The sequence below is a fragment of the Ovis aries genome, chromosome 13 (genome assembly GCF_016772045.2).
Source record: "Ovis aries strain OAR_USU_Benz2616 breed Rambouillet chromosome 13, ARS-UI_Ramb_v3.0, whole genome shotgun sequence".
NCBI classification, from domain to species: Eukaryota; Metazoa; Chordata; class Mammalia; order Artiodactyla; family Bovidae; genus Ovis; species Ovis aries.
Genome location: NC_056066.1, coordinates 54891813 through 54910519, shown reverse-complemented (window position 1 = coordinate 54910519; position 18707 = coordinate 54891813). Strand labels below are relative to the sequence as shown.

The 18707-nt window shown below is 53.8% G+C and overlaps 1 protein-coding gene across 2 annotated transcripts in view; it reads left to right on the top strand.

The window, feature by feature from the left end:
- CDH4 (cadherin 4) overlaps positions 1-18707 on the top strand; it is a 482605-nt gene that overhangs the window by 436949 nt on the left and 26949 nt on the right. For both annotated transcript variants that reach the window (XM_042229909.2, XM_027976984.3), the window contains exon 7: positions 4808-4980. In XM_042229909.2, coding sequence (XP_042085843.1) covers positions 4808-4980 — 173 coding nt within the window. The remainder of the gene's footprint in view (positions 1-4807; positions 4981-18707) is intronic.

The following is an 18707-nucleotide window of genomic DNA, read 5'->3' as shown; positions in this document are numbered from 1 at the left end:
CATCCTATCTTTTCTAGCAGATTTGGGTTTTGTTTTTATTTGGCTGCATGGGACCTTAATTGAGGCACACAGGCTTTAGAGCACAGGCTCAGAACTTGCAGCACACGAGCTTAGTTGCCCTGCAGCATGTGGGATCTTGGCTCCTGTGTTCCCTGCATTCCAAGGCAGATTCTCAACCACTGGACCACCAGCGAAGTTCCTGGCTGATTTGTTTTTAATCTGCCTCTGATGACTCAGTTATCAGAGTCTCCCCTGGTCTGGTCCTGGTCAGTTCTTTTGCTGTTTTCAGACAGGTTTTGTCTTCCTGTGTGCCTCATTCATCATGGGCAGAGCCCTGCGTGTGAACAGTTGCCGTAGTGACTTGAGGCTGTGTGAGACGGTACCTGTCTCTGTGGAGGATGTGCTTTTGCTCCTGCCTGGGACGCTGGTAACCGAAGTCACCTTAACTAGAGCCATGCTCCTGCGAGGCCATCTCTTTCCCATTCACCCTCACTCCTGGAAGTGCACTGCCCTTCCAGATTAGCCCAAAGACTCAAGCATTTTCCAGGTGTTCACCCCCACACACCCACGGCAAGCCCTAACCTCAGTATTTTCACCCCATTCCCATTACTCTGTTGAAAGATCCATATAGCTCTTCGGCTGTCAGATTTGGAATCAGCAAACATCTCGAAGGGAAAGACGGCCCCAGGCCTGGGCTCCCCTTTCCAGCCAGCCCCCTCCAAGTCTGTGCCTCTGGTGTCTCTCTGCCCTGAGTGAGATGCTCTTATTGCATGTGAGGTCCAGCTTCTCTCATTTTCCTCGGAAGACTGGTTTAAAATAAACATTGTCCACCGTTTGCTAAAAACAGGACTTCCTGGATTTATTTTAAATACTGAATGCCTCTGGGGAAATTCTACTAATAATTAAATTCATTAAAACTGGGTTTACACACAATTCTTTGAGAAAAGCCATTGCATGAAGCTAGGTGGGTGCGTTCGATGGACTTTCTTCCTATGGCTTTCAAAACACAGAAGTTCTGTATGTTTCCCCTAGAAGACACTCGATAAAGATGTGTGGAATGAAGGAATAAACATCCTAGTGGGTGTGCAACATCTTGGTCTGACTGCAGCCAATTCCCTCTGAAATCCAGCGAATGAGTTCATGTCGTCCCTGCCACCCTCGCCACCCCCCTACACACACTTCCGGCTGCCTGCAGCCTGTTCTCTGCATGTCTTTTGTTTTGTTTAATGATATATTTTTTTAAGATTGATCTATTTACTTTTTTAATTTTTTGACCGTGGTGGGTCTTCAGAGCTGCATGTCAGCTTTCTCTGGTTGTGGCAAGCGGGAGCTACTCCTCATTGTGGTGCCCAGGCTTCTAAGGCGGTGGCTTTTCTTGTTGCCAAGCACAGGCTCTAGGCACACAGGCTTCAGCAGTTGGAATGTGTGGGCTCAGTAGTTGTGGCTCTCAGGCTTAGTTGCCCTCCGTCACGTGGGATCTTCCTGGACCAGGGATTGAACCGATGTCCCCAGCCCTGCATTGCAAGGTGGATTCCTAGCCACTGGACCACTAGGGAAGCCCTCTGTGTGTCTTTAAGACATACATTCGACCCACTCTCCTGATGAAAACATCTCCCTGTGATCTTAGAAGAAAGTCCAAAATCCTTGCCTTGAGCCCAGCCTACCTCCAGCCCCATCACATGCCCCCACCTCTCTTTTCCTCAAACATCCAGAGCTCTTCTCTGCCCCAGGGCCTTTGTCTCCCCTGCCTAGAGTCCTGTCCCCGCTTCTCCACCCCACTGCCCTCATCTCTCAGGCCTGCCCTGCTTCCTCTGTAGTCTCCTCCCACCTAGTTACTCTACACGTTCACACAAGCATTCTTACCCCCTCCAAAGCCCTCACCCCAGCTCCAAGGATCTGTCTCCTGTGCGTTCTGCCCATCTTCACTGGCCTGTTAGGGGTGGGACCACAGCCATATGGTTTTTCCCTACACACTGAGCACAGAGCCCAGAGTCTGCACACAGCAAGTGCTCAACTCAGTAACTGAGGGGCAAGTGAAGTGAAAGTCACTCAGTCATGTCCAACCCTTTGTGACCCCATGGGCTATAACCTGCCAGGCTCTCTGTCCATGGAATTCTCCAGGCAAGAGTACTGGAGTTGGGTAGCTGTTTTCTTCTCCAAGGGATCTTCCCGACCCAGGAAATGAACCAGGGTCTCCTGCCCTGCAGACAGATTCTTTATGAGCTGAGCCACCAGGAAATTGAGGGCTAAGCATCCCCATACACTGGAATATTATTCAGCCATAAAGAGGAATGAACCCTGAAATCATTAGCCTCAGAGAAAGACACCAGATGCAAAGGCCACATGGCATATGATTTCACTGATAAGCCATGCTCAGAAGAGGCCAATCCATAGAAACAGAAAGTGGACGCGTGTTTCCGGGGGCTGGGAAGGAGGATGTGGGGAAACTCTTAGTGGGCACAGATTTCTTTGGGGGGATGACGGAATGCTCTGGAACTATATACTTTCTGCTGACAATGGCCTAACAACTGAAGATGCCAGAATACACGGACTTGTGCACTTTAAAAGGGTGAATTTTATGATGCGTGGATTACATGTTGATTAAAAAAAAACTATAAATCTGAGGATTCTATGAGTGGGCAGCAGGGGCTGCAGGCCTAGAGCGCCTTTCCTCCCACAGCGTCGAGCCCCACCCAGCGAGGATGTCCTGTCTTTCAGTCATGAAAAGGCAGGTCCTGAGCCCATTAGTCTCTGGTTGGAGGATGAGGATAGAAAAACCTGAGCCCTGTAAAACAGATTTCCGCCTTCCTCTTGCTGTTTGCCTTCTTTTCTGTTTCCATAAAACGCATCTGCCTTGAGAAACTTTTATTCAGTTAAAGTCGACAGCAAAGCTGACTCTGTGTCAGGCCCTCCCTGCACGGGGGGTAGGAGAGGCTGGACAGGCACGCAAGAAGACCTGCCAGGCACACAAGAAGACCTGCCGGGCACACAAGAAGACCTGCCGGGCACACAAGAAGACCTGCCGGGCACACACCTTGCGCAGTGAGAGACTCCAGGAGCGTCCAGGAGAGACCCCTGCCTCGACCATGGAAGTGTCTACACCACTGTCCACCCAGCTCCTCGTGCAGCAATAGCCCAGAGCAAATGCCTAGCATGTGTCTGATGAATAAAGCCCCCTGCCCATTACCACCCTGGATCCCAACAGGCCTGGAGGCCCCCAGCCCCAAGCCAAGTTCAGCCTCAGCATAAGCCAGCACCTTCAAGAAGGACCCAGCGGAGGATGGTGCCCACACTCCCTCACCCCTGTGGGCCCTCGACAGCACACTGTTCCAACCTGGGAACAAGGAGCTGAACCAAGAACATGCAGATGAGGACAAAGGCAGCGTACCCCAGGCCCCAGGGGCAGGTGCAGGGCTGGAGCCCATGCCAGTCAGAACTCCAGGTTGCAAGCAACAAAGTTAGTATAGTGTTAGTTCAGTCGTGTCTGACTGTTTGTGACCCCGTGGACTGTAGCCCGCCAGGCTCCTCTGTCCATGGGATTCTCCAGGCAGGACTACTGGAGTGGGCTGCCATTCCCTTCTCCTGACCTCTCCCTTCCCTTCCCTTTTTCCTGACCCGGGGATCAAACCTGGGTCTCCTGCATTGCAGGCAGATTCTTTACCATCTGAGCCCCCAGGGAAGCCTAAAACAGCATAAGACAAGGAGGGGAATATGTTCTAATATTGGTTCAGGTGTACAAAGCATCCATAAGGGACCTTCCCCTCAATCTTGCTGTGAACCTAAAACTGCTTAATAAAGAAAAGTCTTCATTTTTTTCTGTATACAGATAAGAGCTTCAGGTGCAGCTTGACCCAGGGGCTGCCCAGTGAGAGGTGGTCACTTGAGCCTGCCGTGGCTTTGTTTCCTCTGAGATGGCCCTGTCCTTCAGTTTCTATCTCTGTTGCCAAAAAGTAATGACAGCCTCCAACCTCACACGCTGGCCCAGCCAAGTCCAGGGGCCGGGATGGAACACTGAATCCCTAGAAACCCCAAAAAGCATATGCCCTTGCTCCCAAGCTCTGACTGGTCAGCCCACTGCTGACCTGATCACTGTGGCCAGGGGTGGAGGGTATGCTGATCTAGCCAGGGCCTCCCAGTGGGGAAGGGTAGACACCAACAGGAACGCCACACCTGCTCTCAGGAGGCAGGGAACTCTCCCGGGGTGTCCTCTGCAGACCTCGACCCTGGCGCCTGGTGGGGAATGGGCACTGAGCTGGGGGAGGCTGTAGGTACTCACCACCTCTGGGCTTGCACACCCCGAATTTACTCCACCTGCCTCTGCATCCGTGTGCAGAGCATCCCCTCTGCAGGGTCTCTTCTCACTTAGCATCCTCCAGTGCCTATTAGGCACCTTCAGGACACAGCCCTGTTTCCTTACTATGTGCTGAGCCCCTCCATGCCAGCTGAGGCCTTGGGCTGTGTGGCTCGGGAGGGAATGTGCTGGGTTTTGAGCCAGAATTGTGGGCTGCGCTGACCCTGGGTGGCTCCCTCTCCTGATGAAGTCAGAGAGAGCAGAGACCTCAGAGCAGACTTGAGCCTGGGAAGAAGGCCCCACCCCCATGGTTCTGCAGGGGGTTATGGGGGTGGGGGGAGGGACAGACACATTCCCCAGGACCTGGCAGCAGTCCAGCCCACAGGTGAAGAATGAGACGCACCACATCCAGCCTCCAGGAAGATATGACTGCGGGAGACATCTGCTGGGGTGCGTGCGAGGGGCAGCGGCGGGCGTGGCAGGCGAGTCCCACACGAGCTGCCATCTCTGTTGCAGGCACCTATGTGATGACAGTCACAGCCAACGACGCGGATGATGCCACCACAGCCAACGGGATGGTGCGCTACCGGATCGTGACCCAGACCCCGCAGAGCCCCTCCCAGAACATGTTCACCATCAACAGTGAGACCGGCGACATCGTGACAGTGGCTGCTGGCCTGGACCGAGAGGTGAGGTGGGAGCCGCGGGGCTGGGGCACGACCTCCCCTTGCAGTCTGTGTGGGAGAGGATGACCCAGAGGGAGCTCACTGCGGGCCTGTGTGGAACGGTGATGTTCGCTGCTGCTGCCACCAGAGGAATGGAGGAGGGGGGGGTCATGTGTTCATGCAGTGGGTGACATGTTTATGGTGTGGATCGTGTGTTTATATGATGTGGGTCACATTTATGTAAAGTGGATCATGTTTATATGATTGGATCACATGCTTATATGAAGTTCAGTTCAGTCACTCAGTCGTGTCCGACTCTGCAACCCCATGAATCGCAGCACGCCAGGCCTCCCTGTCCATCACCAACTCCCGGAGTTCACTCAGACTTGCGTCCATCGAGTCAGTGATGCCATCCAGCCATCTCATCTTCTGTCATCCCCTTCTCCTCCTGCCCCCAATCCCTCCCAGCTTCAGAGTCTTTTCAAATGAGTCACCTCTTTGCATGAGGTGGCCAAAGTACTGGAGTTTCAGCTTTAGCATCATTCCTTCCAAAGAACACCCAGGGTTGATCTCCTTTAGAATGGACTGGTTGGATCTCCTTGCAGTCCAAGGGACTCTCAAGAGTCTTCTCCAACGTGTGTATATTATGTGGATCGTGTGTTTATATGAAGCAGATCATGTGTTGATATGAGGTGGATCACGTTGATATGAAGTGGATTGTGTGTATATACAGTGGACTGTGTGTATATTCAGTGGATCACACGTATAAGCAGTCGGTTTCGCATATATATGTAGTGGATTGCATGTGAATATGGAGAAGATCACGTTATGTCCAGTGGATCGTGTGTTTATATGCAGCAGATCACGTGTGGGGGGTGGATCACACATGCATATAGAGTAGACCCTGTGTATATGCAGTGGGCTGCACGTATGGGCAGTGGACTGTGTCCACAGGCTGTTGTGAATGGATGAGGTAGAGCTGACTATGAAGAAGTCAGAGGCTTCCCAGAAGAGATGGCCTTGCTCTGAGCCTTGGACATTCATATAATCAGTTATATTTCCTCCCCTTTGGGACTAAAGATCCACTTTTTCTGAACACTGCACACCAGCTGTTTAACTGGTTCTGAGCAACCAAAAATTTTCACTGAGCACCAACTTTGTGCTGGAAACCACCGAGGGTGCCAGAGAGTAGTGGGCAGTGACTGCTTGTGTGGGGCTGACTTCGCAGGAGGGAGGAGCGGGTGAGGGGGGACAATCCCCACCAGATAAATGAGTCCAAGTAGTGGCGTGGCTTATAAGGGAATGGCATCATGTGCCGTCCACAAAGGACTGGGGCGGGGGTGTCCACGGAGGCCCCGTCCTGGTCTCGGGAAGGGTGCGTATGAGTGTCCCAGGGCTGTCCTGACAAAGGAAGTGTGTCCTCTCACAGTGCTGGAGACCATGAGTCCAAGATGCTGGCAACTTTGGGCTCCAGCCCGGCAGAGCAGAGAGTCCCACCCACCTCCCCCAGGGCGCAGATCCACTCCCCCACCCAGCACAGCCTCGCGGGCCTCCACCACCTCTAAAGAGCCCCTGCTCATTGCTAGATGAGCCTGGACTTCAGGTGAAGGAAGCAGAGAGGCGAGAGCAGGTGATACCAGCCCTTGGCCCTGATCGCCCAGCCTGCTGAGCCATCACCTGCCCTGTTTGAGATAATGAGCAGCCCGCTGCAGTCCTGCTGGGAGCCTGGCTGCAGTTTCAGGCTTGGAGGAGAGAAGAGGTGTTTCTGGGGCCTCTGTCCCAAGGAGAGAGGGCAGCACCCAGGGGACCTTCTGCAGAGCAGGGGGACCCCAGCTGGGAAAGCTCGGGGAAGCTGCTGGTTCCAAAGGCACGGAGCAGCTCTGAACACCATGCCCCTGCTTTCCCCTGCGAGTGGTCTGCGGGCTGTCCCTGGTTTGCCTTTACCTACGAATAACCGGGCAGGTGTGGAATGGGACAGACGGAGGACGGGTGGTCAGCCAGAAGCTGGAGGAGGTGTGGGCATGCCTGCTACTCATGCAAGCGCGTGCTGAGCTCATGTGTGGCAGGGCCTGTTCCAGACAGTGGGGCGCCCCGGGGGCCTCAGCACGGACCAAGCACTACGCGCATCGTCACATCTTAGTCCTTGAAACTGCCCTGAGGGGACTCCTGGAGCAGCGTTTCTTTCCAGATGAGAAAGGCGAGGCTGCAGGGCTCTTAGCTGCCCAGGGCCATGGGGTTTCAGAGCTCAGCCCCCATACCACAAACTGTCCATTGTTGTCTGAAATTCACTTTTAACTGAGCAGGCTCTGTTTTTGTTTACTCTGGCAACCGACCCTGAAGCAGCTGCCCACTCTGGGCCCAGGTGGGGGCAGGAGTACCTCTTGGAGAGTTCAGCGTGCATACCTCCTCCTGCATACCCCCTCCTTGGGATCCGCAGCACCCGGCTGGCTGCCCGGCACGTGATGGACCAGCTGGTGTTCTGGGACCAGCCTGGCTTCGAGTTCTCAGAGACCCAACCACATGGGAAGAAACAGCCTGGGCGGTGCCCGGCCTCATGTCCTCTGGCCTCTGATCAGCTCAGTCCCACCCCTGAGGCCGGCCTCTCCTTTGGGACCGCTCCTGGGTCAGTCATAGGCACCTCACTGGCTGCCCCCCACCCAAATCTCCTCCCCCTAGCTCCCCCCAGAACAGGTAGTTGCTGAATCTTAAGCGGGTCAAGTGAAATAATTAAGCACAAGCTGTCTGCACTGATTAGTGCGTCCACGGACCAGCACTGCGATTATCCTGAGACAGCTGCTGGCCACTCCTCCCGCCGCTTTCCCCACTGCGGGGCGAGCCCTCAGGTGTGCGGGGGCAGCCTGGGAGGGCCCAGCCCAGGAAAGGGCAGCCCCGCAGACAGAGGGAGGGGGAGGGTGGGCCCGGATAAGGGCAGAAGGACAGCACCCGAGGCCCGCCGCCCCTGAGCTCCTCGGCCCTGGTATCCCACGGCCTGGCCCCACCACCACCACGCAGGCTCTGTCTCCACCCCTCCCCTCTCCTGCCACCGGGCTCGCTGGCCTCTTCCATCTGGTTCTTCCCATGTTCTCACCAGATGTCACCTCCTCAGGGAAGCCCCCCAGACTCCTCTTCTCTCACTGAACCTGCAGTTCCTACAGAGCCGTGTGGGGCAGATACTCTGTGGACTTTTCTTCTTTGCTGGGGGTCCCCTCCTGTGGGCCTGCATGACCCATGTCATATGCATGCGCCTCTCTCCCAGCACCCCTGTACCCCACCATCAGGGCGGTGTCCCCACAAGAAGACATGACCCAAGGGGGTGGCCAGTGTCCCCAGCTCCAGTGAGGGAGGGACAGGGAGAGACTTGGTGAGGGGCCAAAAGAAGGCTCCATCCCCAGGGCCCAGGTCATGTGAGGCCAGGATAAGGACACAGTGTGGCTGGACGGGTGAGCTGGAGGCTTGGTGGCCCAGAGGGAGGGCCCACAGCCAGCCTGTCTGGGGCCACACAGGCACCTGGGACCAGTGGGAGCTGGGGGAACGAGGATGGTGGCCTGGGGCTTGGAGCCACACAGGGAGTGGGTCAGAGAATGCACACAGGGTTGGGGGGCTTGCTCTGAGCCTCCCCCAAAGAGATGGTCATTCACGTGGGCGGTGGGGAGAGGGAGGGAGCAAGGTGGTGTTCACCGGGCACCTACTGTGTACCATGCACTCCCGATACAACTGCACTAAGACAAGCCCCTGGGGCAGCCAGTGCCCGGTTGCTGGGGGCGCCATCCACTACACTGTCCGCTTTGCCCACTGTGGGTGGGATGCTCTGGCTGGCAGTGGCCGGTGTGTCTCCACTTAGAAACAGACCTTGCAGGGCCTCGGCTGCACGTGTGTGGAGGGCGCACCCACGCTGGGTGGGAACTCAGCCTGCCACGCCCTGCCCACGTGGTTTCCCAACACGACCTGTGGCTTAAACGTACAAAGGACCACAGGCAGGGCCTTTCTGCTCTCTTTGAAGGATGCTGACCATCCCCAACCCCACTCCTGTGGACAGAGGTTTCCCCTTGGTGGGGAAACACTGCAGATACTTCTTTCAGAACTGGCTTCCTGTTTGCAGAGTAAGCCGTCTTTAGAAAGGAGGAAAATCCACAAACGTAATTGCCACTGTGTCTAATTAGGCAGAGCTATGTAAATCGAGCATTTCTACATGATTAAAATGTCAGGAGAGCCGGGGTGACACAGGAGCGGCTGAGTGTCTCTCGCAGCCCCATCATCGGAGGGGCCCCTCTCGCTAATCCTGCTCATCTGCCTCCCTCCTAATTAGAATATTTATGGCCTGATAAGCCAGGCAGGTGGTGCTCTGGAGGGAGGGTAGTCACTGGGCTATGTGATCTGCCCATCCAGCTCCATCCTTGAACTGCTGACCATGGGTGGCTCACCATCTTGAAACTTCTTTCTCCCAAAGGTGGGCCAAATTCACCATATTATGGTTCATATATTTTTCAAGCGTCTCCACCCTATGTGGCCATCAGATGAGATTTCACAGAGTGATAAAGATGGCTTATCCCCGGGCCAATGATGATAGTGACCTCCACCAACTTTACGAATTCACTCATGAGACTCAGCTCAGGTGGAAAACATTCTTAGTGACAAGACCAGCATCCCCCCCTTACTCACAAGAAGCATCATGACAGGCCACATGGGAAATTCCAAAAATCTGTTTTCCTGGAAAATGAGCTCCCTGTAAGACTACAGCAGGCATCAAGGGGAGTGGGGTCAGCGGTGGTCTTGGACCAGGCAGAGTTTGGTGTGTGTCATTTAGTCACTAACTTGTGTCTGACTCTTTGTGACCCCATGGACTGCAGCGTGCCAGGCTGCCCTGTCCACTAATCCCAAAGTTCGCTCAAGCTCATGTTCATTAAGTCAGTGATGCCATCCAACCATCTCATCCTCTGTTGCCCTCTTCTCCTCCTGCCCTCAATCTTTCCCAGCATCAAGGTCTTTTCCAATGAGTCAGCTCTTCACATCAGGTGACCAAAGTATTGGAGCTTCAGCATCAGTCCTTCCAATGAATATTCAGGGTTGATTTCCTTTAGGACTGACTGCTTGGATCTCCTTGCTGTCCGAGGGACTCACAAGAGTCTTCTCCAGCACCACAGTTCGAAGCATCAGTTCTTTGGTGTTCAGCCTCCTTTATGGTTCAGCTCACATCTATACATAACTACTGAAAAATCCATAGCTTTGACCATACAGACCTTTGTCGGCAAAGGAGTGTCTCTGCTTTTTAATATGCTGTCTAGGTTGGTCATAGCTTTCCTTCCAAGGAGCAAACGTTTTTTAATTTCATGGCTGCAGTCACCATCCGCAGTGACTTTGGAGCCCAAGAAAATAAATCTGTCACTGCTTCTACTTTTTCCCCTTCTATTTGCCATGAAGTGATGGAACTGGATGCCATGATCTTAGATCTAATCCCTTGAATCTATTTATCACCTCCACTGTATAATCATAAGGGATTTGATTTAGGTCACATCTGAATGGCCTAGTGGTTTTCCCTGTGTGTGTTAGTCATGCAGTCATGTCCAACTCTGTGACCCCGTGGACTGTGGCCCACCAGGCTCCTGAGCCACAGTCAACTCCAGGTCTTGTTTTTGCTGACTATATAGAAGTTCTCCATCTTCACCTGCAAAGAATATAATCAATCTGACTTCAGTATTGACCATTTGGTGATGTCCATGTGTAGAGTCACCTCTTTTGTTGGAAAAGGGTATTTGCTATGACCAGTGTGTTCTCTTGGCAAAACTCTGTTAACCTTTGCCCTGCTTCATTTTTTACTCCGAGGCCAAACTTGCCTGTTACTCCAGGTATCTCTTGACTTCCTACTTTTGCATTCCAGTCCCCTGTGATGAAAGAATATCTTTTTTGGTGTTAGTTCTAGAAGGTCTTGTAGGTCTTCACAGAACTGGTCAACTTCAGCCTCTTTGGCATTAGTGGTTGGGGCATAGACTTGGATTACTGTGATGATGAATGGTTTGCCTTAGAAGTGAACAGAGATCATTCTCTCATTTTTGAGACTGCACCCAAATACCGCATTTTGGACTCTTTTGTTGACTATGCTGCTAAGTCACTTCAGTCATGTCCAACTCTGTGTGACCCCATGGACGGCAGCCCACCAGGCTACCTCATCCCTGGGATTCTCCAGGCAAGAACACTGGAGTGGGTTGCCATTTCCTTCTCCAATGCATCAAAGTGAAAAGTGAAAGTGAAGTTGCTCAGTCGTGTCTGACCCTCAGCGACCCCATGGACTGCAGCCTTCCAGGCTCCTCCGTCCATGCGATTTTCCAGGCAAGAGTACTGGAGTGGGGTGCCATTGCCTTCTCCATTATTGACTATGAGGGCTACTCTATTTCTTCCAAGGGATTCTTGCCCACAGTAGTAGATGTAATGGTCATCTGAATTAAATTCACCCATTCATGTCTATTTTAGTTCACTGATTCCTAACAGGTCAGTGTTCACTCTTACCATTTCCTGCTTGACCACCTCAATTTACCTTGATTCATGGACGTAACATTTCAGGTTCCTATGCAATATTGTTCTTTACAGCATTGGATGTGATTTTCATCACCAGACACATCCACAGCTGAGCATTGTTTCTGCTTTGGCCCAGCCACTTCATTCTTTCCGGAGCTATTAGTAATTGCCCTTCACTCTTCCCCGGTAGCATATTGGACACCTACCAGCCTGGGGGGCTTATCTTCCAATGTCGTGTCTTTTTGCCTTTTCATATGTTCATGGGGTTCTTGAGGCAAGAATACTGGAGTGGATTGCCATTTCCCCCTCCAGTGGATCGTGTTTTGTCAGAACTCTCCACTGTGATCCATCCATCCTGTGTAGCCCTGCACCGTTGAGTTACCATAGCTTCATTCAGTTACACAAGTCCCTTTATCATGACAAGGCTGGGATCCATGAAGGGGGTTCAATATATCCCACTGGCAATCCTTGAATCATTTTTGCCAAACACTATTTTTAAGACACCTAATGTGGCTCTGTGGTCTCAGAGAAAAAAAAAATTGCCCATTGAATCCACTGACCCCCTCACATTGGGTCCTCACCCCTGAAGTCATTGCACCCCAAAAAAAACAGAGGGAAGAAGAATAGTGCTCCTAGGAGGGCCTCAGGGCTCCAGCTTGCCTCCGAGACTGGCCTCACCTGTGCCGCCCAAGAGTCTGCTGAGTCACAGGATGGTCCTGCAGACGTGGGGGTCTGGCAGCGAGCAGGGCAACCCCTCCAGGACCCACGGCCCATGCATTCGTATTCACGGGGACCCTCAATACCACACTCCTGGCCACACTGAGTCCAGCTGGTTCCCAGGGTTCCCAGGGTTTTCCAGATGTCACCTCCCTCCACTTAACGTTGTCACAGTGGGAAATCAGCCCCAGGGAAAGCAGATGACAGCACTTCCTTTAGAGAAAGATGAGAAATGCAAAACAAAAGCCAGGGTCTGTGCTGAGATCTCTGATGGATTCTCTCCATGCGGGACATAGCCCTCAAGGCCACAGAGCAGCGGCCCACAGAGCATGCCGGGAGTGGCCCAAGCCCTCAGGCCCATACCTGTTTCTGGGGCTTAGCTGCCCCAAGGCATGTGCAATCTTCCCACACCAGGATTTGAACCTGTGTCTCCTGCACTGGTAGGTAGATTCTTTACCACTGAGCCACCAGGGAAGCCCTGGATTCTTGCTCTTGACAGTGGCTTTTAAGAGAAGCAGCAGCAGACCTGGGCCTAGAGTCTGGAGCCACCAGGAAGATGGACTGGGGTCCCACCAGGCACAGGCCATCTTCCCATCCAGGTCAGGGTGGTGCCACCTGGTGAAGCTGTGGGTGCGGAGTGGGTGCCCTGTGAGGCTGTTCAGCATGTGGTCAGCCTGCAGGCCCAGCGTGGGATGTGGGTGCCTGGGGACCCCACAGGCAGGAGTGGAGTGTTGGCACCTGGAAATGTCATTTGGGTCTGTGAAGCCCACTGTGTTCACGTGGGTGGGTCAGCGGCGTTTGGCACCTCTGCAGCACTGTGCTCCCTCCCCACCCCCTGGAACACTGTCTACCTCAGGGCCTTTCTAGCCCTGAAGGATACCTGGGTGCCAGCAGTGACTCCCCACCCTCAGCCCCCCAGGCCAGGCCCTCCCAGTGGAGCAGCCTGCTTTGAGCATTTCCTACAACGTTAGCCTTTGCAGGTCTGGCTGTTCTCACTGAGCATCTAGCGTTCAAGGTCTGTCCACACTGTGGCTGGGGTCAGTGCTTCACCCCTTTTCATGGCTGAATCGTATTCTGCTGCGGACAGGAACATTTGCTAGTCCCATCGTTAACTGGTGGGTGTTCAGACCACTCCCCATGACAGGTGCTGCTGTGATCACAGATCAGCCCCTGCTTGGATGCCTGTTCTCGTCCTCTTGGGCATATGCCTAGACATGGACTTGTGGTCAAAAGGCGACTCTGTGAATTCCCAGGACCCACTGCCTATTTTCCATGGTGGCCACACTCTCCATCCCTTTTGGGACAAGTCTCAATGCGCTTGCGTGAACAGGTCATCAGCCTTGTGGCTCATCCCACACCCAGTGGGTCCCCAGTTGTGTTCTCAGGCCCTGAGGACACCCACGGGCTGAGCACATGAGAACCAGACACAGGCAGGCGGTTAGGCTGCACTGTCTCCAGGGACAGGCTGGCCCAGTCCCAGGAGCAGCGGGGCAGCAGGGTCCGAGCTGCGTGCCCTGGAAGCCCCAAGTGGAGAGGGCCGAGAGTGGAGGGTGCAAGAATCTTTGATGCTTTTCTGGGGCAGGCCAGCCGGCTGCATTATTGATGGATGTTCTGCAAAATTTAAATGCTGAGCTACGGGGCGGTGAGTGAAAACCCCAGAGACTCCGGCTTGCAGTTTTCTTCCCTTCTCCTGAACTTGGAAATGGTCAGATCACGTTTTAATGAATTCACTGCAGCCCTACTGCTGCCCGGCTCTGAGGGCTCTGCACCTGGCAGGAGCAGGGGGACTGCTGGGCAGCTGCCAGGCTGACCAGCAGGGGCACCTGCTCAGTACGCCTCCTGGTGGCCGCAGCTATCAACAACCATCCTTCAGCGGGTGGCCCACACCCCCACCTCCCTCCAGCTCCGCTGGGGTGGGCGTGTCATAGGGAGAGCAGAGGTGGAGGAGGAACGCTGGCCGTTGACTGGTCCAGAGCTGGGCCCAGGGTCCTCTCTGAGTCCCAGGGGGGCCCAAGAAGAGGGTTGCTGGAGTCCAGGATCCAGTCGCCACATGGCTCACCAGTTCCAACCTGAGAATCCAGTTTGATCACCTGCAAAGTGGGGATGGTATTGCACCCTATTCCCCAGGGCTGGCTGAAGGACAGGTGGGGATACTGCATGTGGTCTGTGGATCCACCAGCAGGAGGCACTAGAACCACCCTGAAAACAGCCCCACGCAGTCCACCAACTCCAGGGCCCCTCCCTGGCCTCATGCAAATGGTGACAAGCATGCTAAGGCCACGAAGCAAGGCCCAAGGAAGGCTTTTTATATAAAAACATCAACTCTCTTACCCATGCTAGACCCTCCCAACAAGTAAAGCTGGAACATTTGCAAGAGGGTTTCTGTCCAGGGATGTTTCCCAGGTTCTACCTGGGCACCACCACCCACCCTCAGGTGACCATTATGAAGTCTGTAAAGTATACTTTCTAAAGCTAAAGCCACAGCAGAGGCTGGCCCGCATTCCCCTAGTGCCCCCGCGATGACCTGTCTGAGCTCAGCAAGGCTGGCTGATCTCAGAGGCCCCACCCATGGGGCCTCTGGATTTTCTTTCTGCACCCTGCACTCCCCTCACCCCGCACCACACAGCCTAGAAGGACCCCACCACTGCCACCACCTGGCTCCCAAAAGCAGGACCGGTATGCCGTCTAGTGGTGGTTGTCTGTACAATACACACTTGCACAGGCACCAACGTGCACACACTCCCAGGCATGCACACACAGACACACTGCACGTACACACAAACATACACATATACACGTGCCTATACACATACATGTATGCGCACACACACTGGTATACACGTGCATACATATGGGTCCAGAAACACAGGCATACACACAGGAACACGAGCTTGCACACACATATACACCCATGCACACACACACACGAAGTGCCCCGCGTCTCTGAGAAGGTTTGGCTCTCCAGTGTCGTCTTAGGGCTGCAGCCCATAATAGTCGCAATGTACAGGCAGTGACTCCACAGCTAAAGATAAGACTGGAGGGGCGCCTTCTCGCTGTAGTCACACGACAGCAGTGTCACGGGGCGAGCACCTTCCCTCCTCTGCTCTGGTTAAGCCCCTCCCTTTGCTGTGGGGTCGGAGCCAAGGTGGGGTGAAGTCCCTCCTCTCAGCCCTCCAGCCTGGGTCTCCCTCCCTCCCTCCCACCAGGCAGTCACACAGGCAGCACAGCCTCTCCCAGCAGGGTCTCGCCATCTGCTTCAAGGAAGGCCAGCGTGGGGATGGCGCTGTTTCCGGGGCCTCGGTCCCTCCAGTGGCCTGGGAAGGGCAATTTGAGGCCTTGGTTCCTGGGGTGACGACACACTGTGTGCCGTCAAATGCCAGCTGTCGTGGGGAGGGGTCCGAGACCAAGGCTGGGCCGTGCTGGCTCCTTCTGGAGGGTCTGTGCATCCGCTGGCTTCTAGTCATGCTGCAGCCCTTGGCATCCTTGGCTTGTGGTCGCTCCAGCCTCTGCCCCATCTCATGTGTCCTCTGCCCTCATCGTCTCTTACTAGACACCTGTTGTTGCACTGGGCTGCCCTGACCCAGAGGGCCCAGGTCCATCTCGACCTTCACTTTATCTAAAAGGCTCATGATGAACTTGGGACCACAACTTAACCAATCACCAGGCTGTCCTATCATCTCTTTACTGTCCCTGAAGAATGACCTCTGCTGGCCACTGAGAGCAGGGTAGGAACAGAGGTGGGCAGCTGGGGACCAGGAGCCAAGCGCCATCTGTCTCCGGCCAGCCATGTGGCCCACGTGTGACCTGTTTAGTGAGGAGTTGCCTGCACTGGACAGTGGGCTCCTGAGCCGGGTCTTGCATGTCATCTTCCCCACGATGCTCATGCAGAGCAGGGCCTGGGCAGGTCAGACGGGAGGCCCCACATCTCCTTCCTGCTCCTCATCCCTCAGGACCCCAGGTGGCCAGAGCTTCCACGTTGGGTTGGCAGAGCCCTGGGGGTGCCCTGCAATGGGACTCTGGATGCCTCAGACCTATAACGTCGCCAGCCGTGAGGCAGTCTCCATTTAACACTGACTCCAGGAGCCCCCTTCCTGACTGCCTGCCATGGTTTATGTTGTGGGAGGTCCAGAAGCATCTCTGCAGCCAGGCGTGTGGAGGGGGTCAGCTCAAGGGGCGTCCCCAAGACCCATGCCCCTCCTGTGCCAGATGCTATAGGACAGGCCTATCCGAGGTGTGCCCCCGGCCTGGCCACCATCCTCAGCCCAGGCCAGCGTCTAGCACAGCTGGAATCAACTAGCAACTGACCAGTGCCTGCAGAGCCAAGCTGTGACGCAGACGGTCACCGTGGATGCTGGGGAGGGTCTCCTCCGCCAGTGACAGTGTGTACACGTGCTCTAGATGCCAGAGGGAGAGCTCTGACCACAAAGTCCTGGGCTCTGGAGCAAGAACATGCAGAGGGCCGCCGTGCTGATGCTGAGAAGAAAAGCAGGGTCTCAGGAGAATGGGTGTCTGTCAGGGGGAGCAGGTGCACACTTATGTTTTATTTGAGGAGGGAAGGTCTTGCTGATGGGCGCAGTGTCAGAGCAGACAAAGCAGCCCTGCATGACCCTGGGGTGGGGAGGGGAACATGCGTTTAAGGAGCAGCAAGGAGGCCCCGTGGTTACAGCAACGTGGACGAGGCAGGAGGGGAGAGAATGAGGCCGCTGAGGCCACCACCTGCTCCTGGGACCCGTGGCTCCTGCCCACGGAGCAGAGGTGAGCCCCCAGCTCTGTGTTAATCAGACCCACCAGGTGAGAGGGGCAGGGTCTTCTCGGCACCTGCATGTGTGTCTCAGCCTTCGTTTCTCTGCGCGATGGGAGGTGACAGGAGGCTGCTCTAGGCTCTATCGGCCTGGGTGGCCCCCCTTCCCCATACTTTGTGGGCTGGGCCTAGATATTCACAGACGGAACTTTAGAAATAAACTGTCATGTTTAGGACTAATTTCTATTTACAGCAGGTGATGCTGGTTTGCCATTTATAGCAGTGGCAGAAACTGCTTTTTTTTTAAACTTTTTATTTTCTATGAGGGTTAGCCAATTAACAGTTGTGATAGTTTCAGGTACACAGCAGAGGGACTCAGCCATACATACACCTGTCAAACTCCCCTCCCATCCAGGCTGCCACATAATATTAAGCAGAGTTCCCTGTGGTTATCCATTTTGAATATAGCAGTGTATACATGTCCATCCCAAACTCCATAAGTATCCCTTCCCCGCCGCTCCTTCCCCCTGGCAACCATAAGTTCATTCTCTGAAGTCTGTGAGTCTGGGAAACTGCTTTTAAGTGTGCTTACTGAAGTACAGGAATGTGTTTGCTGTCAGGGACAATCTGCAGACAGAACTGGGGCGGGGGGGGCGGGCACGGTGTTAGTCTGCACTGTGGGGATGACCGGCGTGTCCAGAGGGGGAGCCCCCACCACAACCACCCCAAAGCCATGACAATCGGGCCCTGAGTCTGCCCTCAGGCCAGCGGTGCCCTGGAGGGTCGGGGTCAGAAGTGCTAGAGAAACATCAGTTTATCACAGGTATCGAATCCAGCCCCCTGTGCTCTGCAGCAGGGTCTTATTGTTCATCCGGTTTGTTTGTAGTCCTTTGTATCTGCTAATCCCAACTCCCACTCCATCCTTCCCTCGCCAACCCCCTTCCCCGTTGGTAACCATAAGTCTGTTCTCTGTTGAGTCTTTCATAAATTAAGCTCATTTGTATTGTACTTTAGATTCCACAATATAAGTGCTATCATATATTTGTCTCTGACTTAACTTCATTTAATATGATAATCTCTAGTTGCTCCCATGTTGCTAAAAATGACATTATTTCATTATTTTTATGGCTGAGTAATATTCCAGTTATGTATGTACATCTTTATTCATCTGTTGATGGACACGATGCCTTGGCTATTGTAAGTAATGCAGCTGTTAACATTGTGGCTATATGTCTTTTCAAATTAAGAGTTTTCTCTAGATATACACCTAGGAGTGGGATTGCTAGAAAAATGGTAAGTCTACTTTTAGCTTTTTAAGGAACCTCCATACTGTTCTCCATGGTGGCTGTACCAATTTACACTCCCACTAACAGCGGAAGATGGTTCCCTTTTTCCACATCCTCTCCAGCATTTATTGCTTGTAGATATTTTTGATGATGGCCATTCTGACCAGTGTGAGGTGATAATTCATTGTGGTTTTGATTTGTATTTCTCTATAAGTAAGGGCTTCCCTGGTGATTCAGTCGGTAAAAAAATCCCCCAGCAATGCAGGAGACCTGGGTTTGGTCCCTTAGTTGGGAAGATCCCTTGGAGGAGGAAATGGCAACCCACTCCAGTGTTCGTGCCTGGAGAATTCCATGGACGGAGGAGCCTGGCGAGCTACAGGGGTTGGAAAGAGTCAGATGTGACTAAGCAACTTAGCACGCACAGTCATTAATGAGGTTGAGCATCTTTCCATATGCCTGTTGGCCACCTGTATATCTTCTTTGGAGACATGTATATT